We start from the raw sequence: 27,856 nt of genomic DNA, 5'->3' as shown, positions 1-27,856 counted from the left end.
ACTTGTGGGGTGGCCCCTGCGCCATCTCCATTATCTGAGAGAACCAGGTCTGTCTGGCCCATTGTGGTGCCACAAGGATGAGCGTCATGTTGCTCTTCATGCATTTGTTGAGAACCCTGGGGATCAGTGGTATCGAGGGAAAAGCGTAGGCAAATGTTTTTGACCAGCTTATCCATAGGGCATTCCCCTGGGACAGTGCCTCTGGTTGCCTGGATGCAAAGTATTGGCATTTTGCATTCCGGTGTGTTGCAAATAGGTCTATTGTTGGGGTGCCCCATTTCCTGAATAGACTCTCTGTTTCCTGACTGTTGAGTTCCCACTCGTGGGACGCTGAAGTCTGCCTGCTGTGCCAGTCCGCTTCTACATTGTCCTTCCCTGGCAGGTGTATGGCTAGCAAGTCTATTTTTAGTGGTATAGCCCATTTCCAGATCTCCTGTGCCAAGTTTGACAGAGGGAACGATTGAGTTCCCCCCTGTTTGTTTATATAAAACATCGTTGTGGTGTTGTCTGTTTGTATTAGCACCTTCTGGTTGTAAAGGTGTCTCTGAAAGGCCTTGAGGGCTAGCAACACAGTTTTCAGTTCCAGGTAGTTGATGTGCCTGACTGCATCTGTAGGGCTCCACAGACCCCTCACTCAGCCTGTTCAAGTGTGCGCCCCACCCCTTCTGGGATGCGTCTGTGGTGATGGTCACTGTTGGGTCCCGTGGTGTTAGAGGTTTCCCTTCTGTTATTCTCTCCTTGGTCCACCACCTTATCTCTTCCTGCACCCTGTGCGTTACAACCACTAGATCCTCCCAACTTCCTGTAGCTTGTGACCATTGTTGTTGCAGCCACTCTTGGAGTGGTCTCATTTGCAGGCGTACATTGGGGACCAGGTGTATGCATGATGCCATCATCCCCAAGATCTTGCTCACAGTTCTCACTGTCAGAGCTCGCCCCTTCTGGTAGTGAAGTTTCTCCCTCAACAGACTGAGCGTTCTCTTCTCGCTCGGTAGGACTCTGCATTGGACGATCTTCACCTGCTCTGGTTCCATCGAGCATTTTCCCCAGTGTATGGAGAACCCCAGGTTTGTTAGCGTTCTTGTCACCTGTTCTGCATGCTCTTTGCATGTCCTGTAACAGCTTGCCTTTACCAGCCAGTCGTCGAGGTAGGGGTACACGTGTATCCCCATTCTTCTTAGATGTGCGGCCACTGCTGGGAGGCATTTGGTGAACACCTTTGGTGCGGACTTTAGGCCGAAAGCCAGGGTCGTGAATTGGTAGTGATCCTGGTTTACTGTGAACCTTAGCATGTGCTTGTGCTGCCTGTTCATGGGGATGTGCAGGTACGCATCTTTGAGGTCTATTGTAGACAGGAAGTCCCCTGCTTTTATTTGTGGGATGACCTCTTGTAGGGATGTCATTTTGAATTTTTGAGTTTTGACGTATTTGTTCAGGAACCGTAGGTCCAGGATGGGTCTTAGACTTTCGTCCACTTTTGGCACTAGGAAGTAGTTTGAGTACACTCCCTTGTTCCGTTTATTTGAAAGGAACTCGTTTGATGGCCGCTTTGAGGAGCAGTTCTTGGGCTTCCTCTTGCAGTAGTTGCAGCTCTTTTCCCGAGTGCTGTCTTTTCTTTGGTTTTCTGTTTGGTGGCCTCTTTTCTAATTCTATGCAGTATCCGTACTGCATGATATTGAGTATCCACTTGTCTGTTATTTTGCTCCACTCCTGGAGAATAAATCTTAATCTTCCTCCTACCGGTGTTACATGTTCCTTTGTGTATTGTCCGTGTAGCCCTCTCCTCTTTGTTTTCCCGTGCTCCTCCCCCGGAGGGTTTGGGTGGTGGGGCACCTTCTCTCGTCTGAAGTCACTTAGAGGGTGGTTGTTCACCGCCTCTCCTTCTTTGGCCTCGTCCATTTCCTCTTGACCGAAAGGATTGGCCCCTGCTTTGGTAGTTCCAGCCTTGCCTCTGCTGGCCCTGGTGGCCCTGGTTGTTACTCTGTTGCCCCTGGTGGAAACTTTGGTGAGAATCTCCTCGCTGATTTCCACCTCTGCCGTTCGGCCTCCATGTAGGAGTGCCCCTTCTCATCCCTCTGAACTGCAGGGCCCCAATGGACCTTGCCGTCTCGTTGTCTTTCTTCAGTTGGGTGAGCTTATCATCAACTGGGGCTCCGAACAGTGTTTCACCGTTGAAGGGTGTGTTCAGGATGTTGTTCTGAACCTCAGCCTTGAATCCTGAGATCCTGAGCCAGGCTTGCCTTCTTTCTGTGATGTCTATAGCCATCAGTCTGCTGGATGTTTCTGCCCATCCAAGGCTGTCTTCAGGCACGAATTGGAGATGCTCTTCCCCTCTTCCACAAGGTGTGATGCCCTCTCACGGTATTGTTCCGGAAGGTGCTTGAGCAACTGTCCCATCTCCTCCCAGTGCTGGTATTGATGCCTATTCAGGAGGGCGTTGGAATTCGCCATCCGCCAGTGCGTTGCGGCGTTTCTCTCAATCTTCCTGCCAGTTAGATCCATCCTCCTGCTTTCCTTGTCAGGTGGGGGTCCAGACGTTGTTGGGACGTTTTCCCTTTTCCTGGCTGTTGCAGCTATTATAGAATCTGCTGTGACGGATCCCTTGATGTAAGCTGGGTCTTGGGAGGAGAATTTGTATTTCTTCTCCGTCCTCGGCGTTACTGATCTGCACGTAGCCGGGTCCTTGAAGGCTTCCTTCCCCTGGTCTGTGATACTCTTGAGCATGGGCAGGAACTGGCTTCTTGTCTGTATGGGGAGCAATGTCTCGAGCAGGAAGTCTGCTTCTGGCTTCTCCTCTTCCATCTTAACCCCATAGGCTGCTGCCGCCTTTCTTACCACCTCATTGTATGCCCCAATGTCATCCGGTGGTGAAGGCCTCGAGGGGTATGTTTCCACCTCCTCCTCTGGGTTTTCGGCCTCGATGTCCTGCCATTCCTGGTCTTGGGCCGTCGAGGAACCTGAGCCGTAGCTTGACTGCTGTTCCCCGTAATCCCCTTCTGTATAGTAGAGGTCTTCCTCCTCTTTGTGCTCCGAAGGTTCTGAGGTTTTCGGCGGCTCTTCGACGTCGAACTCCTCGGGCTCCTGTACCTCAGCGACGGTCGTTGCCGGCTTCGAGGGGATCTTGTAGATTCTCATTTTTTCCATCGAAATCCTTCCTTCTCTGAAGGATGTTCTCCATTTCGGCCTCGAGCCTCTTTCTCTGCATCTCTGCGGCCTGTTCGTCGTCGAGCTTTTCGGCAGCGCCGTCGACGTCCAAGCTTTCTTTGGCTCCTTTTCTTTCGACGTCGAAGTTGAAGTCGAGGTCGAAGTCGAAGGCCCTCTTTCGGGTGCTTGCTTCGATGACCTTTGCTTTTCGCTGGTCTTCTGCCGCCGGGAGTCCTTCTCGGAGGATCCGCTGGGCTCTTTTTCAGAGGATGTAGCTTCGGTCGTCGATTTGTTCGAATCCGGTGCTCCTTTCGAGGCTTTGGGCTCAGACTTTCGAGAGTCTGCCTCTGGTTTTCGAGGCCCTGTGGGAGTTTTCGAGGTCGTAGACTCTCCTACCTTTTCAGGCATTTTCTTATCGGTCTCAGCGACCGTGAAGTCATCTGGGCCTTCGGCGATGTTGTCCTCGTCGTCTGTGGAGAGGCCAAGTTCATAAAGCGTCGGGGTTTGGCCCTTGCCCTACATCGTGTGATGAGCCGTCCTCTGTCTTTCTCGAACTCTGAGTGTCTTCGGCTTGAAGACGGAGCAGGCGTTGCAGTCTCTGCTCTCGTGGTCGATAGGTAGGCAGAGGTTGCAGACTGGGTGCTGGTCCTTCTGTGCAAACTTGTGGTGGCAGTTCTTGCAGAATTTAAAGGGCGTCTTTTACATCCCTGCGCTCAGGGGGCCCCCTGTGTGTGCATTCCTCGAAGTACGTCGAAGATTTCGAGATTTTCTCCTTTCTTTGTCGTCTCCTCTCTAAAGGTCCTCTTCTCCCGATCTTCTCAGGTCTTCTCGGTTGAAGATTTGCAGTATTTTCTCCTTTCCTTCTCCAAAACGTCTGGAGCTTCACGCGACGATCCAGACCCAACGGCGGAAAAAAGAATCTGAAGATGGCGCCCAAGGGTGGTAGCTTCCGCCGGAAGCACGCCGACGTCACCGAAGGTACACCAAATGGTGGGACGTCGACGCCCACCTGTGCTACGACAAAAAAAAAAAAAAAAGAGAAAAAAGACTACGATTCCGGACCCAACCACAAGATTGCGGAATATGCACAGCATAGTGAATACAGAAAGATTCACGCTGCAAAACCTGCAGCTCATATGCCTCGAACAGCTAGGTCTCCACTGTCGGAGGAAACTTAAACAATGTCTAAGTCCTGAAGGGTAAGGAGTGTATTGCCGTGATACAGATACAAGGGGGAGAAACGGTCGCCATTTTAGGATCAGGCAGGGCGCCTCCTATATAACTCTCTCATAAAAATAAATCAGTCTCACTCACTTCCTGAAGCTCTGTTTGTGTGGCGTTCACTTTTCTGGCTCGCGCCCAGCCGGCGCCATTGTTCACTCTCTGGGCGCTGCCCTGTTGTGAGTAGTCTCCGTCCTGCCCGATCCCCTAGCGATGTCCCTTGGCCGTTAGTCATGGGGTTCTTTTTGATCGCGGCTGACCTTCAATCGACTTTTTCTTCACGCACGGCTGCCTTAAGTTGCACCTTGTTCTCGTGGCCCTTTGGTTCAGACGGATGTGTATGGTGTTTTACCTTATCGATATTCTTCCCTGAGTCGCTCCCTGGTCTTAGTCATCGCTAGAGAACCCCAGGTCTTTAAGGTAAGTCTTTTTCGGAGTCTTAGACATCGTGGCATAAAGGGCTTCTCTTTGCTTTCGGCGAGTCTTAAGTGTTTTTGGTTGGAACGCCGCGCAGGCCTCACAGTCCATGTCCTTATGGCCCTTGAGCAGGCAGAGGTTGCACATGATCTGTTGATCGTGCTGCGCAAACATGTGGTGGCATTCAGGGCAAAACTTGAAGGGGTATTTTCCATGGTCCCTACCTCGCCATTTGTCGCCCTTGAAGTTAGTCTGTCGTGTTGATTCCCGAGTACTGCTCTTCTCTTTGGTTGAGGTGTTGATGTTCGTTGGAGTTCACTGGAACTTTTCTGCATTTTCTTTCTATTTTCAGGGGTATCCTGAAAAAACATTGGAGCTTCCCATCTTACTTCCAGACTCAATGGTGGAAAAAAGAGTGAAGATGGCTACTACGTACAACGACCTCTAGGGCGGCGTCGGACGTCACACAGGGACATACCTGGCATCAAATAGTAGTCGTTGATGACCAAAATAGAAGAAAAAACACAGACAATTCTGGACCCAAACACTAGATGGCGGAATAATGCACAGCATGTGAATCCAGAAAAGGATTCACGCTGCAAAAGTATCAGAATCTGAGGGATTGCCAAGAGGTGCATGATGGTCGATGCCATTCGCAACTTCAGTTAAGGTGGTTTCCTTTCTGAGTCAGATCGCACAATACAGGCTGTATAGCCTCTTCCAGCATCTATACCGGCATCTATACTAGTGGATTACTTGCGCCGGAGCTCAAGCAGGTACAAAAGTTGGTGCTCGACCCAATATGGATCCAAGGAGCAGAGGAGGACCTGCCAGCTGTGGCCCAACTGTAGGCACCTGCGGTACTTCGGGGCCCAAAGGCACGCAAGAGGGAGCCAATAAAGTGCAGAGGATCCATAGTATAGTCTCCTTGAAGGCTTCTGCTTGCTGCGACGCCGCCAGTAGACCTGGGAAGTCAGTATGAACAGAGATGTATTTGGCTACGATGGAGTCTGGGTGCGAGACCGGGCAGCATGTTGACACCCTCTCTGGGGTTGGAGAGTGGTGGGAAGAGGCAGTTTCCCACTTGGAGTTCTTGTGCTTCTTTTACTTACCTGAAGACTTCGTCCATAGGAACAGGACCTTTCTTGTGACTAACTGGAGATGGCATGGAATTGTCTTGTGCTTGACAACTTTGAGCTTGGCTTACCATCCCTGAATGGCCTTCAGGTTCAACTGAACGCTGTTCTCACACATATAAAAGTGGCCTGATCCTAAGCACCTCTAAACAGACTTTGTGCATGTCAGTCACAGACATCTGTTCACAACAAATCTCTGCAAGGCTGGAACCCTGTAGTTTTAGGGGGCGACGTTTCATTTGCACACTGAAAACATCTTGTGACAAAAAAATCTGGTCAAAGACTAGGGAGAAGCTCAGGATCCCCATCTGAAGCCTCGAAAGACAGGAACTGGCATCAGCATAAATGGGTGATGCATATATGTGGTTTCACATGTTACTTGTGGAGCGGAATGACGTCTGCGCAGAGCTGCGTAAAGCCAACTACCTGCGCACAGAAGGTCTGCTGAAAAGTTCGCAGATTTAGTCTGACACCTGGGGAAGTATTCACATGGTGAGGAATCTGCGATTAGAAGTATCCATCAGAAAAAACATAAATGAATATACTGAAGACGATTGAGCCTCATGAATGAATAGGCATTAGTACGGAAGACTAAACTAGAATGTTTACATTTAAATATATTTGTCTAGATTGGTCTATTGGTACTGGACTACCCATATATTACACCAAGCAAATGTACTACAACACTCCGAATGTGGGCATTTCCAATCCATTACACACCCTATGGTTCAGCACACCACTAAAAAAGTACTTGAAATTAACAGAAGCAGAATGGCCAACAGCGACTGACACCAAAGTAACTAGCTCACCTCACCCAGGTTTGTTAAAGGACACCTGTGACCTAACAGCTAAAGAAAACAACACAAACTGAGGTGAATAGTAACCTCAGATGCAGCGGCAAAAGTATGACTACTGCATCACTGGGGCGGGGGGGGACACAGTGCCAATGATCTAAAAGTGGCATGTAGAAATCACAATAGTTGTGTACTGAGAAAAATAATGTACAGGGTAAATGATCAACTTGTGACGTTTAAAAAAATTTGAGGACACTTGACGTAACAACCTGATAGGGGGAAAATGTAAACCATGTAGCACAAGTTACTACTTGTGTAACGATATATCTGTAAGAGACATTAGTTAGTGATAGATTCCTTACCTTAGAATATCCACAGGCGTCAGACTGAATCCGGAAACTTTTGCTTAGCAGTACCCTTGCGCGTCGGTAGGCATCATCTGCGGCTCCGCGTCCGGCGTCGGCATGACGTCGCCGGAGTACTTAGACGTCGCCGGAGTACTTAGACGTCGCCCTTGCGCGCTGACGTCCGTTCTTATACATAGTTTTTCCGCACCAGAAACGCAGAGCCATGATAAAAACCAACACTGGTGCCATGAAACTAGGGCCCTGAAAGGGGATGACCTTAACCCTAGATAACGGTTCGCAGAATGGGGAGGATGGGTGGGACGGTAAGGAATCCATCACTAACTAATGTCTCTTACAGATATATCGTTACACAAGTAGTAACTTGTGCATCTGAAAGAGACACGTTAGTGATGGATTCCTTAACTTAGAATAGATACCCCAGCAATACCAACCCTGGTGGTGGGTCTGCGAACCAATAATCACACCAGAAAGTCCTGGAGGACGGAACGGCCAAAGAAGCCATCCCTCCGGACTTGGCTGTCCAGGTAGAAGTGTCTTGCAAACGTGTGCAGCAAGGCCCACATAGCTGCCTGACATATGTCCTGCAAGGGGACTCCCCGGCCCAGGGCAGTAGAAGGCAGCGTGGCCCGAGTGGAATGGGCCCTCAGCCCAACAGGAGGTTCCTTCTTAGCCAAGGAGTAGCACGTCTTGATGCACAACACGACCCACCGAGAGATGGTCCGTTTGTGCACCGCTCGTCCCTTTTTAGCGCCCACGTAACCAACAAAGAGTTGGTCATCCACCCGGAACTGGCGTGTGCGATCCAGATAGTATGAGCGCGCACGTTTTGGGTCCAGACGGTGGAGCCTCTCTTCCTCTTTCGAGGGATGCGGAGGCAGAAAGAAGGTGGGCAAGGTGATGGACTGCCCGATGTGGAAGGCTGTGACTACCTTGGGCAGGAAAGAGGGTCTTACAGCAACACAACTTTGTCCGGATGGACAGAAAGGAAAGGAGGTTTAGAGGAAAGAGCCTGGAGCTCACTCACTCTCCTGGCAGAGGTGATGGCAACCAGGAAAGCAGTCTTAAGCGTAAGAAGACAGTTATGAAGCGGCTCAAAAGGAGCGCACATCAGGTAAGTTAGAACCAGGTTCAAGTCCCACTGGGGCATCACGAAAGTAACAGTGGGGAACATATGAGTGACGCCCTCCAAGAATCTGGTAACAATCGGGGACTTGAACAAAGAAGGCTGATCAGGTAGCCTCAAGAAGGCGGAAAGGGCAGAAAGGTAACCCTTAATAGTGCCCAGAGCAGAGCCCTGCTGGGCAAGAGAAAGAAGGAAGAGGAGAACCTCAGAAAGGGGGGCAGAGAGTGGATCCACAGCCTTTCCTGTGCACCATGCCACAAATCTGTTCCACCTGCAGGCGTATACCGACTTTGTGGAGGGACGCCTGGCTGCCAGAATCACATTACAAACTTCAGGAGGCAAGTCAAATGGCCTCAACTATCGCCGCTCAATCTCCAAGCTTGGAGGTGGAGACTGGACAGGTTCGGGTGGTTGACCATCCCCTGCTGCTGCGACAGAAGGTCCTCCTGAAGAGGCAGACGATTTGGGGGATCGACAGACATGCTGAGTAGCTCTGGATACGAATATCTTCGTGCCCAGTCCAGAGCCACAAGGATAACTTTGGCCCGGTCATGCCTGATCTTCTTCAGCACTCTGGGCAGAAGTGGTATAGGCGGAAAGGCGTACAATAGACCGCAACTCCACTTGTGACGAAAAGAGTCTCCGAGGGAGTGCCGCCTTGGAAATTACAACGCACAGAACTGATGACATTGCGGGTTCTCTTCTGTGGCGATTAGATCTAACCAAGGCTCTCCCCACTGCTGAAAGAGGCCTTGCGCAACATCTGAGTTCAGACGCCATTTGTGATCCAGCATGTACCGATGGCTGAGTTAGTCCGCCCTGGCGTTCAGGGAACCTGCCAGGTGTTGAACCTGATGTTCCAGCCACTCCCAGAGCCTCCTGGCATAGGGTCCACGACCCCACCCCGCCCTGTTTGTTGCAGTACCACATGGCGGTGGTGTTGTCTGAACACCTGCACTACACTCCCTCGGACAGAAGGGAGGAATGCCTTCAGTGCAAGCCGGATTGCTCGCAGCTCTGAAGGTTGATGTGGAGCCGGGACTCCGCCGGAGACCAGAGGCCTCTGATCTCTGCCTATCCCATGTGACCCCCCCAGCCCTGGAGGGACACGTCCGTCACAACTACGTGCTCGGGTTGGGATCTGCCGCTGACCCTATCGCGGTCCGTGAGCCACCACTGCAACTGTCTTGCAGTGCCCTCCGAGATCAAGACATGGTCGGACAAGTTGCCCTGATGCTGGGCCCACTGAAACTTCAGGTCCCACTGCAGAGCCCGCATCCGCCACCGGGCGTGATGCACCAGAAGGATGCAGGAGGCCATCATCCCCAGAAGCCGCAGCGTCAACCTGACCGAGACTCGGGATAAAGGCTGAAAGATTGGAATCAGAGCCTGAATATCCCGAACCCGCTATTCAGGAGGATAAACCCGAAACTGCGTCGAGTCTAGAACCGCTCTGATGAAGAGGAGCTTCTGAGAGGGACACAGGTGTGACTTCGGCACATTGATGGAGAACCCCAGCAGGTGCAGGAGGTTGGCCGTAGTCTGGAGGTGGCTGACTACTGTCTGGGGCGAGCCCGCCTTCAACAACTAGTCGTCGAGGTAGGGGAAGACTGAAACCCCTAACCTGCGCAGATGAGCTGCGACCACCGCCATCACTTTCGTGAATATCCGTGGGGCGCTGGTTAGGCCGAAGGGGAGCACGGTAAACTGAAAGTGCTCGTGGCCTACCGTGAACCGCAGGTAACGATGGTGGGCCGGCAGGACGGGGATGTGGAAATAGGCGTCCTGCAAGTCCAACGCTACCATCCAGTCTCCTGGGTCTAGGGCAGCTAAGACCTGAGCCACAGTCAGCATCTTGAACTTCTCCTTCCGGAGGAAGCCGTTGACGTTCCTTAGGTCCAAGATAGGGCATAGGCCCCCTTTGCCCTTCTTGGGTGCCAGAAAGTAGTGGGAGTAACAACCACATCCCACTCCTGGTCCAGGAACGTGCTCGATGGCCCCCTTGGCCAAGAGGGCCGTAACTTTCTCTTGCAGATGTTTCAAGTGATCCCCCGACACGCGGTGGTATTGAGGTGGCATGTCTGGAGTGGACGCCTTGAAGGGGAGGGAGTAGCCCCTTCGGACGATTTGCAGCACCCACCTGTCCGATGTGACAGTGCGCCAGTGGTGGTGGTGATGGCGGACCCTGCCCCCCACTGGCGTCACATGGGCCTGAAAGCACAGACTAGGAAGGTTTTGAGGCGGATGCTGCTGGGGCAGGTGTGGACTGGCCTCGCTGTTGTCCTCGACCGACGCCATGGCGGTTTCCACGACCGCCACCGCGCTGGATGGAAGTCTGCGGCCCGTGGCTGGCAGGACGTGTGGGGGCACCCCTTCCTTGGCCACGAAAGGGGCGAAAGGCAGCCAATTGCTGGTGCGGGGCAGAGGCCCAAGGACTTGGCCGTAGCCCTGGAGTCCTTAAAGCGCTCAAGCGCATGGTCTGCCTTGTCACCAAAGAGGTGACGGCCATCAAATGGCATGTCCATAAGGGTGTTTTGGACATCAGCCGAAAAGTTTGCGGACCTCAACCAGGCGTGAATCGCCACCGTCGTTGCCATCGCTCTGCCCAGCGAGTCAGTGGTATCCAGCCCACACCGGATGGAATACCACGCTGCATCTCGACCCTCGGCAAGAGCTTGGGTGAGTTTAGTCCGGACCTCCTCCGGGCATTGTGGCAGCACGTCCACGACCGTGTCCCACAGAGAGTGGGTGTAACGGCCCAAGAGGCATGCGGTGTTGACTGACCGCAATCCCAAACTCAGGGAGGAGAATACCTTCTTTCCGTATTGCTCATACCTCTTGGATTCCCGATCGGGGGAGCCTTCGGGAATGCGGTCTGGGAGTTAGAGGCCTGGATGACCAGACTCTCGGGAGCGGGGTGGGTGGACAGGAAGCAAGGGTCGCCTGGAGCCAGGTGGTGGCGCCTGGCCACGTTCCTGTCTACAGGCGGACCTGTAGCGGGCTTGGACCAAGGTCCCAGTCTGACACGGCCTCATTAAACGGAAGCAGAGGCTTGGCCGAGCTTGCCTGCGGCTTAAGGACCTCAGTGAGGAGGTTAGTCCTCACGGCCACGACGGGGAGCTCAAAGACCAAGACCTCGACGAGCGTCGGGGGGGGGGGGGGGGGGGGGGGGGGAGTTGGAAGAGCGATGACGCCTCTTCGACTTCTTGTGCCTCTTACCTGAGGACGTCAAGCCCGAAGACTGGTGACGACTCCCGGAGCTATGGTAACTCCGACCCCGCGACCGGTCCCTCGACCTCCTTGCGGACCGGGACCTCGAGCAGTCGGAGCAGGACTTGTCGTCGTGGTCGGGGCCCAGACAGTGAAGACACTGGCGATGGGGGTCGGAATGGAGTCGATGACTATGCTCACTACCACCAAAAGGAAGAGTCACCTTACCTCGTGATTAGGAAGGACTTCTTCGACGAAAAACACCTTGCAAACGTCCAGTCTCAACACTAAATGGCAGGAGTATGCAAAGCATGTGTATCTACAGCACACATGCCTCAAATTGCTGAGTTCGCAGTTACATGTACTCGAATAAAGACATGTAATAGTAAGCTCAGTGTGTGTAGTAGTCACTGGCGGGTACTCAGGCTGGGACTGACACTACAACGGGCGAAGAGTTAGGGGATAAGTAACTTGAAATTCAACAGTGCTTTCCCATAGAGTATGCCGTGGGCCAAGCAAACTACTTGTGCGTGCCTCGGGTTGCAGTTGAACTACGGAACTGATGCTTAACGCATGTGAAGTCAATGCACAACTCCAGAAGCTGTAAAGAAGCTGAAAACAACGAAAGCACTGAAAAGAAATCTACATATCGGAGGCCAAGAACCAGCTGGTCAGGCCAAATAGAAGGTATCGCACTGCCACACAAGAAAGCCGTACAGTATACGGAGCTTTCTTGTCAAAGGCGTATACGTACCGACACAGAAAAGAAGCGCTAAAGACAGTAGTGTCAAAAACAAATAAAATACATAAAGCACTGGCTGATGAAACAAGTGATGGAGACCCATGAAGGAGGTTACCGTAACACAGACTGTCCAGGGTAATCCAGAAGACAACACATCTCAAGGCCTTAGAGATGGCTCTCACAAACCGATTCAAAATTAACAGTCAGGAGAGCCGGATAGAGCCCCACCTTCTGTCAACCACTCCAATAACTGGCTATTTCTTGAAACCATCTCCACCATTTGACACAGCCAAAAAGCTAAATATTGGAGTGCTTGGATAGAGACATTTGATGATTTCATTGATGCACTTGAAGAGAATGATAAAAAGAATATATATCAAGTATCTCAAAAATCTTGCTGGTAAAGGTGTAAAAGGAGTCATAAAGAAAATGGCATAAACTGATGAAGTCACATATCGTCAGATTAAAAGTTATTCCAATGCCAAATGTTGATTACGAATGATGCATCTTCAACTAAAAACGCCAAAGAGTTGGTGAAATCACTGATTCATTTGTGGAAAGACAACACACTCCTCAGACATTATAAGTTCAATTAATTTAATGATGAAGCAGTTCTGCATCTTAGAGTTATTGACTAATGCTTGTCAGATTTTATCAGAAGAACAATACTGAGAGAAACTCCGGCTGGAGCTAGTGTTAATGGCTGCCAGAGCTGAAGAGAGTGCCAAAGACAAGCTGTTAACATGGAGGCCGAGGTTCTCAGAATGAATCAGTAATTAGTGTGAAAAGTAAGTCAAAACAGAAGACTGAAGGAAGCAAAGTGACGTCTAAAAGTAAAACGTTGTGTTTTAGATGTGGTTTTTAGTTTCCGCACGAAAGTGAAGGTCCTGCTATTGGACAGATATGTAAAGGCTGTAGAAGGAGAACCCTTTTGTGATGGTTTGCAAAGCTAAGGAAAAATTAAGGATTAAGTGCATCTCAGAATGAATACAAAATAGCCACTTGAACGTTCCAGAAGCAACGTTCGATGCACACCCAAGGCCAAGCGGCGACATCCATTAAGACAAATCTACAAAGAACCATGTCGATAGTCATCGAAATCATCATCAAACAGTTCATCTGTATCAGACTCAAGTGAAAGTGAAGAAAAAGATTGTGCCATGCCGATGTTTACCTCAGAAAAAAGTGAGCATATTGGTTTGCCCACTTGTGAAGAAAAAGGTCAACTAAAGAAAGGTCAACATACCAAAGCACCAAAGTCATACCATACAACACTGTCCGAAGATTACACTGAAAGTAAATGGTTGTTCGATGCCTTTCATAACAACAGTGGTGAATTGATAAACATTATGTCAGAGGAGAAGTACAATGAATTATCTCCATTGCCGCAACTTAAGACATCAAACACCAAAGTGCATACATGGGCGTCATCCACGCCCTTAAAAAGTCAGGGTTAATTTGTGTTTCAAGGCACACTGTCACATGCCTGTCTACTCAGTTGCAGCACAGTTGATTTCCATGAATGACAACATGAACCCTCGTCACGAAATAGTAAGTTAGTTCCATTCGTTATTTCATGGTTTGGGGAAGCTTAAAACTATGAAACTAAAGTTGCATAATAATGAGGACATTTGTCCTGTTGCTCAGACATAGACAAATTGCTTTTCATTTACAAGAAGCTATAGAAAATGAACTTGAATCTTTACTTAACCATATTATTGAGGGTTCTACTACCATAGTAGTAGTGCATGAAAAGGTCAGTGAAGGAGTTGTACGCATATGCGTTGACATGCGTCAGGCAAACAAGGCAATTGAACGAGAACGATATTCAGCCCACTCATTGCTGACATGATAACGCAATTAAATGGCGTCAAGGACTTCTCTTGCCTTGATATAAATAAAGGTTATTATTAGTTGGAACTCGAAGATTGCAGGTACATTTCAACCATTTCTACAAATGTTGGTATATTTGAATACAAAAGACTACGTTTTGATGCGTCATCCACTACAGTACTGTTCCAATACATCATTCAATTTATCATACAGACTGAAATGATTGCGTTCAATACAACAATGACATATTGGTTTTCCGAGCTACACAAAAAGAGTATGATAAAGCTCTTAAACAAGTATGCTGTTTACATGCCGAAGTAGGTTTGACTTTGAATTCAAATAAGCGTGAATTCTACAAGACCATGCTGAAGTTCTTTGGCCATATCTTTTCTGATAGGAGTATGACACTAGATCCTGCTAAAGTACAAGTGCGGTCAAATACTAATTCCCCACAAGATGTTTATATTGTGCGTTCATTTCTTGGCATGGCCAGTTACTGTTCTAGATACATACAAGACTTTGCCACCGTTGAGAGATCTAACGAAAAGTAATGTTTAATTTCATTGGTCCCATGAATGTGAGAAAGATTTTAAGAAAATCAAACATTGAGAATGCTACTGAAATGGCTTACTTTCATCCAAGAATTCATACAGAGGTTTTGTTGACGCTAGCCCCGTCGGGTTAGGCGCTATCCTTCCACAACAGATACCCGAATGCTCAAAAACATATTGTGGCATATGAAAGCAGAAGTTTGCCCCAGACAGAACATGCTTAGTTATGGTATGGGCTTGTGAACATTTCCATGTATTCCTGTAAAGAAAACCTTTTACCCAGGTAACTGATTCTCAAGCTTTGCTGAATATATTTGGAGGTGTGTGCGTCCTACCTTCGGGTGGTGAAGCCCGCCTCTGTGTTTTTGTGCACTTCACAGATCTTTTAACTTTCAAGCCCTCTGGTAGGGTGGGCCTTAGAGTGCCCATACCGCCGAGGTTTAACACCATAGGTCCTGACGAATGCCAGGTTAATGATACCACACCGGCTGAAACATGTCCATGTCCATGTCGACCATTCACATATTCACTTAATGCTAGAGGGAGTAAGACCATCCAATTAGTTGGCTCTACTCACCTACACATTTTTTAACCTTGCCCTTGATGGTCTTTGATTAAAATTAAATTTTTGACACATACAAGGCAATTTTAATCTCACCACTTGACACTATTCACGTAATTTTCCACATAGCCCTCCCATCACGAAAACCAGCTCCGCAGTAACTCTGGCGTCGAAGCACACCGGGGTGACATTCGGTCACACCCGGTGGGGCCCGATGATGAAGCAAGTCACCGACCAGGTCGGTGAGTGAGGGCTTTCCTAACAAACCTATTGGGCTTTGTTGTTTCCTTGTGCTCTGTGCCCTTTTTCCACCTGAACCAGAACAGGAACACTCTTTTGTTGTTGTTACATATTATAATTTGGGGACTAAGAGTGTTCACGACTCTCCCTCTCTCTCTTATTGTTTGTAAATAAAAAAGAATATATTTGGCACCCAAAGGTCAAAATGCACCCTCGCATTGAACAATGGGAATTACAGTTACAAGAGTACAATGATACTATTGTGCATCGTCCTGGGAAGGACCAGAACTCTGCTTACTAATATTCCAGAGTGCCTATACAAGGTCATGGTACGCCATACAAGACGGCTGAGGCCTACATTAATTTCACTGTGAAATAAAACACACCAGCTGCTATTTCATTAGCACAGATTATCACTGCTACAAGCCATGATAGTGACCTGTTAAAGTTGAAAGATATAATTACATCAGTCATGGGACCAACACCCTTGACTGCTCACAATGGAAGGTTAATATAAAAAAAAAAAATGTCAAGGATTAACAGTCCATAACTCATAAAGGAATTATACTACGAGGGTCGAGAATCCAGGTTCCGGAGAGTCTGCAACAGAAAATAATTGAAGTGGTCCATAAAGGACATCATGGAATCATTGCCACAACACAAGCTCTCCAAGACAGTCTGGTTTCCTTATCTTGATGGTAGGGTTGAAAAGGAATTAAAGGCCTGTCATCTATGTAACGGCCTTTCTAGAAAAACTACTCCCCCTCGTTACCTCGTGCTTCACTCCCCCACGGCTCGGTGAAGCACGAGGTAACGACGGAGAGTGCGTGGCCTCCTTATCCTGAGCCGTTGCCAGGTGAGGTGAGGTCCTTCATCCCATAATATTGGGAGATGATACACATATTTAAAGAATATCTATAGTCTGTCCTTCACAGCACAAAAAGTAAGTGTTGCAGTAGTGAATCACAGGTCCTGACGAAAGCCTGGAGAGGCTGAAACATGTTGACCGATTAAACATCCTTGGTAAATAGCAAATATTTTCACTGCTATTTTCACTCTGCTTTTAACAATACCATCTTGATGGGCACATATAATAAAGTTTTTTTATTGACATGAAGATAGGTATTTTTAATCACGTTGAATACTATTTTCTTCTCTTACACTTTTTCTAAGCACTGCAACTAAGCCTTATCAGCCTTCATACTCTGTCATCTGCTTTGGTTGAGGGTTCAACCATTGGGTTCTAAGCTAGCCTCAAGAGACATCTGAGGAAAGGCATATTGGACACCAATTTTTCAAACAAAAAATCCCAGATGACGAAGTTCCACTATTGAGTGGGCTGATGGGTACTTTTCTATGGGTTCATAATCTTTTTCTGGACTGAGTTCTTACTTTGAACTTTATTTCTATATTCACTTCTTTTCTGGATGTCTCCTGTAGAACAAGATGCTTTTCCAGTTACCTGTGTAGAACACTGTATAGGCTCTGCATTGTGTTTGGAGTAACGACAGACCTTCGGTATCTTCCGTGTGTTTCATTGAAAAATTAAAGCGCCAAAAAAACTGATTGAAGAGATTTAATTGTACAAGTCTATATATCTTTTGTAAATTGTTATAATTATTTATTTAACAGAGGGGGAGATGTAGTGTCTTTTGAGTTAGAAATGATAGAACCCATTTGGCTCCTGATAGACTCCGTAGAACTGTGACTTGAGTGTTCAAGCGAAATACAATGAAGGCGGGTGTAGAATGTGGAGTTCACTTTTCCACACATGAATAAAGAGGTATAATAATAAGCTCTGTGTGTGGTCTTGTCACTGACAGGTACCCAGGCGGGGGAGGACTCTACACTGTGCATTAAAAGGTTTAAAAGCAACATCACACTTCCTTTTCCAGGCTATCCAATTCCCACTGAACAGACAACTACATCACCACTGATTTAACTTTAGCTAAAGTCTGATGTTAGAATTTGGGTCTCTAGCTGGCAGTGGTTTGCACCCTGCCCAATTAGGGACCATCGCTCTAGTCAGGGTAAGTAAGGTACACACTAAGAATGACCTGTGCTCACCCCCTTGGCAGCTTGGCAAGAGCAGTCAAACTTATACTAGAGGCAATGTGTAAAGTATTTGTACATGCACACAATGTAAAACAGTGCAAACATTCCAAAAGTACTCCACACGAGTTTATAAAAATAGCCAATATTTATCTGAGTAAGACCAGACCAAAATGACAAGATTTCAACATACACCAATCACGTTATGGAGTTATCAATATTAAGCAAAGTTCTAGTTTTTAGGCAACAATAGCTCCGACTGGGGCTATCGGGCTGCGCTTGACTAGGACAAATCCACAAGCTCAGTCTGAGCACAAGGGAATGCAGGCCGGATACACGAGTCGGGCAGACCACGCACAGTACCTTGGATATGTTAACAATCCACGATGATGAGGCGTTAGTTCTAAGGTGACCGGTGATGCCTACTAGAACCCCACAATGCATCTGGACAAAGACTTGGTCTCAGATTGTGATTTCCCTCCAACCGGTGAGCGAAAAAGAGTGAAGCAAAGCAGGGCAGTGAAAGTGTGCAGGTGCTTTGTGAAAAAAATACAATATAAAAATACAATCTCAGTAATGTGAAGCATCCGCTCTCTTCCTGGGGAGTCGGAGAGTGCACGTGAATCTACAGAACTACAAGATACAAGGAGATAGCTAAACAGTAAGTAAAAACTGTTTGTCTGTAGCATGTGTAACCAACCAAAGGTCAACTGCTCTGCATAGACTGGAAAGTAGAGCATTCCCACTACAACAGTGCATGAGGCAGACTATTAGAATAATGTTTTAGGAACAGTCTGCTTGATCTCTGCTAAATCGGGCATAAATGTCTACACCAGCGGTCTTCAATCTGTGGGGCGCGACCCCCAGGGGGGTCGTGGAGTCCTGGGAAGGGGGTCGCAGATTCTGCAGAGTGCAGTTCCTGGCATTGGGCTGATCGAGGGTGCTCACGGCGGAGGCCTAATTCACACCAAGGTGTGAAAAACAAACGCCTCATTAACAAGTAAAAGGTCTTTTAAAGACCTGTCAAGTACTTGGGTGTGACTGTGTGTGTGTCCCTGAAGCTGTTTCAGTCGGGCTCACATACACGAGCTGGGGGGAGCAGGTGGGTGGGGGGGCTGGGGGAGCAGGCTGTAGTGTAGCCCTTTGAGTTCAATGGATGTTGCGCGCCTGGAGCTGTGGGTCCCGTGACACGTCCCCCGCCCCCAGCAGGGAGGCACAGAGATGCCCTCCCATGAGCGGGAAAGAAGGAAGACGACGCAGAGAGATTCTGATCCCCCCCCCCATGAGAGAGGCACAGAAAAGGTGGGTGGGTGGATGAATGATGGGTGGATGGATGGATGCAAGGCTGAAGGATGGATGGATGTGTGAAAAGGTGGGTGGATGAATGGGGAGTAGATGGATGAATTAAAGGGTGGATGGATGGATGTGTAAAGAGATGGGTGGATGAATGATGGGTGAATGGATGGATGAAAGGGTGGATGGATGTATGGAAGGATGAAAGGGTGGATGGATGAAGGATAGATTGGTGAAGGATAGATGTATGGATGGGAGGATGAAAGGGTGGACGGATTAAGGATGTATGGGTGGATGGATGTATGGATGGATAATAGGTTGCATGGATGAATGATGGATGGATTTGTGATAAGGTGGGTGGATGAATGATGGATGGAAGGCTGGATGGGTAAAGGATGGGTGTATGGATGGAAGGATGAAAGGGTGGATGGATGTATGGAAGGATGAAAGGGTGGATGGAAGGATGAAAGGGTGGATGGAAGGATGAAAGGGTGGGTGGATGAATGGGTGGGTGGATGAATGGGTGGATGTATGGATGTATGGATGAAAGGATGAAAGGGTGGATGGATGGATGAAAGGATGAAAGGGTGGATGGATTGATGTGTGAAAGTGTGGGTGGATGAATGATGGAGGGATGTGATGAGGTCTAACAGGCGCATTTATGGCTGTCAAAAGTTGTTGATGAGGAATACCAGTTAGAAACTTTTGTCGGAAGGGGGTCCTTACGCCTAAAAAGGTTTTACAAGGGGGTCTCGGCATCAAAAAGTTTGAAGACCTCTGGTCTACACTAATACTTTTGAACCTGTGTGGTGAGGACCACGTGACACCTTTGAGTGCTATGTTTCCAAGGATGCCATGGTGGATCCCTTTTTGCAAGTATAATGTGCTCTCGGCACTGTATGCAGAGTACATGTAGCTTTAGCATAACCTACTTTGATACATTTTGCTATCCTTCTGCCATCCTGAGTTGGAAATTGGATTTCCCAGGAGGGATCTTGTTAGGCACAAAAGTAGCTTTGTCTTGTGAATTCCATTTGGTTAGGTCAATATAATAACCTTGAGCTCTCTTTAAATCCAATGTTTGCAATGCTCTCTCTGCCACCGATTGAGGTTGCAAAAAAGAAAATGGGTTAAGTCAATGGTCTGATGAACATTGAATACGGAGACAACTTTTGGCAGGAAACGCAGATTTGTTTTCAAGATAATTACATTTTTATTAACTTGATGGAAAGGAGCTTCAATTCATGGACTTTGTGCAATGCAAGGGCTCAAACATGTCAGCCCAAACAGTAGTATGAGGACTATTTTAATATCCAAGGTTTGGGACTGGTGTCCTTGAAAAGATAACCTTTTTGGGGTCCTCCATTAATGCTTGCATGAAAGCAGCAATGTTTAATGTGTAGGTGTGTAAGCTAACCCTATTTTTTGGACGCTTAACAGGTAGAAAATGATGTCTTTACTGAGGATTGCAGAGATGGTGTATTAGTACTCAGACAGGAGTGGACACATTGTTTACATTTTTCTGCATAACACATTTGAGTAGTAGGTTTGGGATCATCACTCAAAATTTACATACACTCCTCTGGAAATTGCAGATAACCAAACTTTAAGATCTCATGTGCCAAATCACAAGGGTTATTTTCTAGAGATCTGGATGACCATGATGCTCTGTTAGGATGTCTGCTCTTCAGTGCAATTTCTTGTGGGGTGGAGAGACATTTCAAACAGCACAGAGTACAATGGTTGCCTTGCTCAGGTTGTGACGATGGGAATGAGCACCATGGTAGTTTATCTCCTCACTACACAAGGAATCAGAGGTAGTGGAGGAAATGTTTAGGCAAATATCAAGGACTGTGAAAAGTCTGAACATGGCAGTCTAAACCATGAGTGTTCTGACTCCACAAGCCCTACCACGCATCCCTTACACACGCATATGAATTAACCACGCATGTGCGTGGTTAAGGCATGCCGCTGTAGGACTTGTGGACGAACGAAAGCAGGGAGAGATCTTCGGTAGGTAAGTGGGGCTGGGTCCGGGAACCTTTGTGGGATGAGGGGGGGGGAGGGGGATGGGTTTTGTGGGCTGGGTTGTGAATGTTTTGTGGGCTGGTGGTAGGTCAGGAATGATTTGTAGGCTGGGTTTGGGTCAGGGTTAGTTTGCTGGACTGGGGGTGGGTTGGGGTTAGTTTTCTGGGCTGGGGGTTCGGTGCTAGTCTTCAGGGCTGTGGGGCTACTTTTCAGGGCTGGGGGGATTGGGGGTAGTTTTCAGGGCTGGGGGATTGGGGCTAGTTTTCAGGACTGGGGGATTGGGGTAGTTTTCAGGGCTGGGGGGATTGGGGTAGTTTTCAGGGCTGGGGGAATTGGGGTAGTTTTCAGAGCTGGGGGGTGGAGTAGTTTTCAGGGCTGGGGGAGTGTTGGGGTAGTTTTTTTAATTTAGGGGTTAGGCCTCAGGGCAGGGAGAAGGGAATGGGTAGTCAAGGTAGTTGTAAGAGCTTAGGGACCGGGTTGTTTGGGCATGTTGGGTTAGGGATTTCGTTGTTCTGTCATACAACCATCACTGACCAGTTAATCATAGTGCATTTCCCATGGATTGCTAATGTGGCCACCAGGAGACAAAACTTGAACATTTTTAATTTTCTGAGATAGCGAACATAGTGACCATGGGCTCCCCAAATTTCTTGAAGTACTTGGGGTTTCAGGATTAATGTTCCACTTGAGTACTTGATGATACGCCCCGAATGACAGGTCCACAAACGTATGTAAAACCGTGAGTGCCAAGTGAACTGCTGTTAGCTCTAAGAAACTGATGTGTCTATGCTAATGGTCACCTGCAGCTAAAGACTTACAAACATTCAACCCAATAATAAGTTCCTGATGTTTCTCCATTTGAAATTGTGTAGTACTCCGGGCTCTACCTTCACGAACTCTTCCCACAGACCAATCGACTGTGACCATTGATTGGCCGGACACTCTTGGAGTGGATGCATGTGCAGTTGAGTGTCTGATACTATTGCAATGCACGAGGCCATAATCTACAAACAATTTCATGATAAATCTCACTGTGCAAGACATGTGATGAAGAAGCAGCCTCTGAAATGCCTTCAGTATCTCTTGCGTTGGATAGGCTTTGTCTGTAACAGTGTTTAGTAAAGCTCCTAAAAAGGAATAGATCTGCTAAGGGAGAGACAACATTTTGCAGCAGACAGTAAACCCTTATTTAAGTAACATATTGACATTTGTCTGAGTGCGTACTAGGCATTTCTGGCAACAGCTGCTCTTAATCAATCATCCCGCCCTTGTGATACAGAGTCGCCATGTGATCTCCTGAGTAGAGCAGTGGAATGACGACTTGCTCTCAAAGTATATAACAGTTTAGTCGACTGAACTTAAGGCTAGTGTCGTCCTTCTTTAGGATCATGAAGTAAAGAGTATATCATTCAACCCTTCGCTGTGAAGGCACCAGTTCCAAAATACCTTAGCTGAGAAATGCTTGGACATCCTCCACCAGCAGTCTTTGATGTTACTGCATGACTGCAAGGTTGGATGTTTGGGGATGTGGTGTTAAACTCAAAGCAGTATATTTTCAGGAGGATAGAAAGGACCCACTCGTCTAGCGGTTATTTCCACCCACTGTGGAAGTAATAACTTTATTCTTCCTGCCGACATGTGTTGTGTACACAGATTGGTGGGTCAGTCACTGCTTGGAGGTTGAGGTGCCTGTTCCCGGGCCACAAATACCCCCTCTTTCGCCACTGCCTCTAAACCCTTCACTGGTGTACAACATTTGGGTTTGTCCCTCCTGAAAGGGCTAACGCTGCTGAAAACAAGAACACTGCAGCTCTTGCTCTTCAAACGCCCTATTGGTGTTGAATACTGTCTTTGCCAGTTTGCTTCTGGAATGCCCTCATGGCTTTTGCCATGTTTTGTCTTTTTTTATTTTCTCCATGCTGGTTTCTACCAGTGGCCAGAAAATGTGTTAAGCATCAAACAGAAGTTGATAATGGGGTATTGTACCTCATGGCAGAATTCAAACACACCAAGTCAAGCAGGTCTTCTAAGGATAACACTTGTGTTAATTTCCCTTATGGCTGTGTCAGCAGCTACTCGTAGCTGTCATGCCTTGATAGGACTACGAATTTAGCTAGGCGCATGAAGTTGCTGCTGTCACTGCAAAGCGTTTTTCTGCAACATCCATCTCGTGTCCCTTTGATCAGAGAGGGTGCATTCTGTTTCCAGGGTGAATGCCCCCTTCCTAGCTGTGGACTACTACGGAATCTAGGCGTACATGACCCCTGATGTAAAGGTGTTCATTGGGTGTTAGTTTGTACTTTTCTCAATTCTAAATGTGAACAACCTTGCCTTCACCAGCTCCCTGAAAGTATCTTGTGGAATTGAGCAAGCCTTTTTTTTTTTAGATAAGGTCTTCACCAGGAAGTCTTCTTCCTCCGCTATGATCTACTGCTCTTTGAATGACAGTGTGGTTACACAGTCATTTCATCGGGTGGTGAAACCTTCATCAGATTGGGCTAAAGGTTGTTGCCATCTTGAGGTCCTATATTATAGCCATGCCAGGGATCTTCCCCAGCCGCCTGAGGGTTTCAGGGTTTCCTGGGTCAAAGGCAATATGCTTGTGAAGTGAGTTCTGTGGTGAAGGGGAACACTGAGGTGATTGTGGCAGTGGGGGGAGCGGGGCTTAGCAATGGATGAGAAACAGGGACAGTGTGCTGCTGCATATGTTTCTTTAGGACAAGAAATGCAACTTGTCCATGATAGCCTCTTCAAATGTGAGACTTCTCATATTAGGGGAATGTGGATCTGCCTCCTGTGGAGGATGTCTAGCCAAAATCTACCCTGAAGTACGGTAGATTGGTCTCTGCATAACATTAGGCTGCAGTGGTCAGAAGCAATTGCAGAATTTTAGGGAAAGAGATTTGGAACTGGGGACCTGGATAGCAGGAACTCAGTGCACTTCTGTCAAACTGCATCAGGCAAAAAATGGGGGAGAACTTACTAGGAAAGGTGGAGAATTCCACCCTTGGTGGTCGTGTGCACAATTATACTTTGACCGTTGGGTCTTCCTCAAATTTTTCTGTATCCAATAATTCACAATGGCATTTTCTTGTGTTTGTAAGTATTCTTTATTTTCTTATTTGATCATAATCATATTTTCAAATACTTCATAGTATGGTTGGTGCGGTTTACTTCATCACTCCACATATACCCAATGCATTTCGGGTCATATGGGACCCTTCATCAGGGGTCTGTATATAGAAAAAACAAGGATTTTTTGAGCCAGCCTCATAAACAAGTAATAAATCAAAGCGTGAAACTAAAAAACTAAACATTGCTAAATAAGTCAAATAACGCATTAATATGTCGCAGTACACTGTCTGTGTCGAGGATTCTAATAATACATGCATGTATCTCAACTACCCAAATTGAACCAGAAATCTTAAGTTGCAAACATTCTGTTAATCGAAGTTTATCTCTGAGTTATATAACAAGGAAAACTAATATATGATCAGACATTGTGTCCTGCCTTAAATCGTTGAGAACTATACATTATATACAGTCAAAAACAATGAGATCGTCTTCGTTTGTACTTACGGAAGTGTAACTGAAGTGAGCTTCGGTTTCTCAACCACTCAAAATCGCGCTATGAGCCTACGACATATGCTCACTTAACCGAAGTTGTAATTGGACCACAGCGGTATCACGTGATCGCGGTTAAACACAACAGCCGAGGACGGCTAGTGTATATATTAATAAAGATAGTAAAATATGGTATCAACACTCCTGTGTGCCATAAAGCCGATATAAAATTAGTAAATGTTGGCTGTGTGTATTTAAACAAATAAAAAGCACAAAATGTGAGTACTTCATCGAGTGTGCAAATTACTCATAAGTACAAGAAATGGTAAGATTAAGAGTTATCACAATAATTAAAGAGACCATTTCGCTGAATAACAATAATAACAGGTACACTGCCTGCAACGAGATCATGATGGTGTCAGCCATCTTAGTTTGGGGTATTTTCATACAGTCAATGTCAGATCCATGCTATGTACAGAATCTCAAAAGCATTTCCAGTTGATAATTACAAAAAACATGATAGTTCTATCCTGTCATTTAATCCTTGCGGCTGATGACTACCCATCTTCCGAATCCAATAATATTCAGTTCTAAGTCTTTTATTATGAATGTCCGTATCTTGCTGAGGTTTAATCACTTCCAATATGGTAAACCGAAGTTGAGAAATGTTATGTCTTTCTTCCATCCAATGCATAGCTATTGTGGATTTTTTATTCTTTTGTCGGATGTTCCTCTTATGTTCGGTAATTCTTATTTTAATTTTACGTTCTGTCTGACCTACATAGAGTTTTCCACATGGGCATTTTATACCATATATGACATTTTTGGTATCACGTGCTTGAATGTAGTAATGGAATCTGTTTCCCAATCATGGGGTGAGTAAATGTCCGACCAGTGATGACGTTATTGCAATGTATGCAATTCTCACATTTCTGCATTCCTTTGTAAGTATCAGACTTAATCTTTGTTTCTCGTCTCTTCAGTAGCTCTTTAATATTTCTTAATCTGTTGTACGCGATTGTTATGCGATCAGAGAATAATGGTTGAAGGTCTGGTTCTTGGGTGATCAATGACCAATGTTTTCTCATTATGTTGGTTATTTGTTTCGCTTGTACTGAGTGTTTTAAAACACACACTGAGTTTTGATTCTGTTCTTTCTTTGGTCTTGAGTAAATCTTTTCTGTTTATTGTCATCACTCTACTTTTGGATTCTTGAAGTATCGATTTCAGGTAACCACGTTTTAAATACTTTTGGATTTGGTTATTGACAGTGGTCGAAACATCATTGGGATTGGATGCGATTCTTTTTTGCCAAATGAATTGCGAAAATGGTAAATGTTTTTTGACAGAATGGTGATGAAAACTGTCATAATGCAAGCAACTATTCCTGTCTGGGGGAGCCCATGTCAAAAAGGGGCACTCTTCTACGCTGCGAGAGGGAAGAAGTGGTCATGTGCTACCTGTGTCTAACTGCTCTCTCTTATGAACTGCCTCTTGCTGCGCCGCCCTGTATTCCATTTTGCACTTCTATCACTTCAGTAGTCCATATTACCGCAGCATATGCATTGATTTAACATTTTCTGTTACTGATTGAGTTACAATCATGTTTGCTTCTTTTATTGTTGAGAAATGGAAAACATGTGCACCCACATACAACACAAATATTTCAATATTGCATATGTTTCAAATAGCCATATAGTATACTCGGATACTTTAAAAAAAAATTAGCTTTCGCCAATTGAAATGAAGAAAAACATGCAATTGCAAATATTCCTAGAGTAAAATTACCTTCTTCCAGAATGTCTGGAATTTTCATTCTCGAAAGATGAGCAAGTAAAAGAACTCTGGCCTTTAAACTATAAGGGCAAGTAAGTGGTGGTTCATTCTTCTTCAAATTAATACTGCCAATCTCTCGGATCAACTAAAATGAAGAATAAAATTACAGAATGATCTAACATGCCTTACAGAGACAAATAAAGGCAAAAGTAAAGCACACTCAAACAAACCTGGGGGATTAGAATGTTGTCAGTGGGTTTACTTGTAGCATCCTTATTGTACTGAGGATCAAATTCTGAGGCTCCAGACAAAACCATAATAAGACCTAGAATGGCAAAGAATAAGTTATTCATCGGTGATCAGTAGCTTACCTTACACACCAGTTGCTAAATTCCAACCATTAAAATATATACAGACCTAACTAAATGTTTGCTATCGACAATGGTCCACAAATTGATACAGCGGGGGCATTAAAGTTTCATCTCACACATGCCAATGCATTTTACAAGGCAGGGCAGCAATCATATTTGCTGCACTCCCAACGGTTTTGATTATAGGGCAGGGGGAAGGGAGGGAGGGGGGTGAGGTTCATCTAGGAAGAAAATAATATCCTGACTATAATTTGCAAGAAACAACAATAAATGTCAGCTTATCAACCGATAGTCCATTTACCTTCCCTATTTCAGTCACCCCCTCTTCTTTCTTTGCTACTGAGCACAAAGAAATACACATGCTTAAGAAAGGTGACCCCTGCCAGCCACAACGACTAGAGCAGTTCTTCATTCAAATTTCTCTGCCATTTATTACTTCAGAGTAAATCATGGTTCCTGGCCAGTGTTTGGGCCACGGAGATGCAGCTGTCACAGTTTCTAGCCAACATGAAATGTCTGCATGCCCCTTGCATATGTACAGAGGGCATTTTAAAAACTACTGTTTTGCCCATGACATGCATTTCTAAGGGTAGTGCAGATCCTCCATCAGTGTAACACTGGGCGTGCATACTCCTGTCAGCAGTGGGACCATGATGGACGTTCCATGGCAATGTTGTAGAGAAGCAACCAGTCTCAGAGAAAGAAACACGCATATGGCCTCTGGTATTAAAGTTCAAGCCTACTTGCCTTTAATCCAATTTCTATTCAGCTTCCCACAAAGGATCAAAATACTGTTAGCAAACTTAAGTTTGCCATAGACACCAAGTTGAGCAAGCAGACAGATTACATAGATTTGCTTTATATCCTGGCATAACCGATTTCTGGGCCAAAATATTTCAGAAACGTGAATAAATACTGCACCTCTGTCTACAGCCTGAAGCAGATAATATTACTATACAGTCCTAATAAAATAATATCATCTTTTATTCAATGCCTATCAGTGGCAAAAATTAGAGACTTAACTTTGCCCCAGCTTAGTTTAACTGGTAGAGATATTTTAATGAGGTTCATAAAATGGAACATAAGATTGGTATTGCATGTGACACTTTAACCAAGTTACTCGTTATTGGAAGCATTTGAGCAACTACTCAATTTAATAACAACCTCGAAATGCCCTACTATAACTCCTTCTGTGATCACCTTTTCTTTCATTTTTGTCTTCTCCTTCCCACTTTATTCCTTCTTTTCTCTCATTTTGTATTATGTGTGATTTTCTTCCTAGTACTATTTATGATTGCGATGGATTAGGATTCTTTAATGCTCTCTAATTACAAGATTGCTCCAATAAAAGAAAGGTCTTGTTGTAAGCCACAAGCTTAATGCGAAAGGTATGCACAAAACTAAAAGCAGTGTAAGATGATCTTAAAACAG

The 27,856-nt window shown here is 46.3% G+C and overlaps 1 protein-coding gene across 1 annotated transcript in view; it reads right to left on the bottom strand.

The window, feature by feature from the left end:
- Nucleotides 1–27,856, bottom strand: part of SEC63 (SEC63 protein translocation regulator) — an 844,363-nt gene that overhangs the window by 590,824 nt on the left and 225,683 nt on the right. The window contains exons 9-10 of the mRNA XM_078648413.1: nucleotides 26,285–26,379; nucleotides 26,067–26,199 (exon numbers count right to left, since the gene is read on the bottom strand). Of these exons, the coding sequence (XP_078504539.1) occupies nucleotides 26,067–26,199; nucleotides 26,285–26,379 (228 nt within the window). The remainder of the gene's footprint in view (nucleotides 1–26,066; nucleotides 26,200–26,284; nucleotides 26,380–27,856) is intronic.

This window comes from Lissotriton helveticus, chromosome 6 (assembly GCF_964261635.1).
Source record: "Lissotriton helveticus chromosome 6, aLisHel1.1, whole genome shotgun sequence".
Classification (NCBI taxonomy): Eukaryota; Metazoa; Chordata; class Amphibia; order Caudata; family Salamandridae; genus Lissotriton; species Lissotriton helveticus.
Note: the sequence above shows the minus strand (reverse complement) of the source record. Positions and strands in the feature narration are given on the sequence as shown.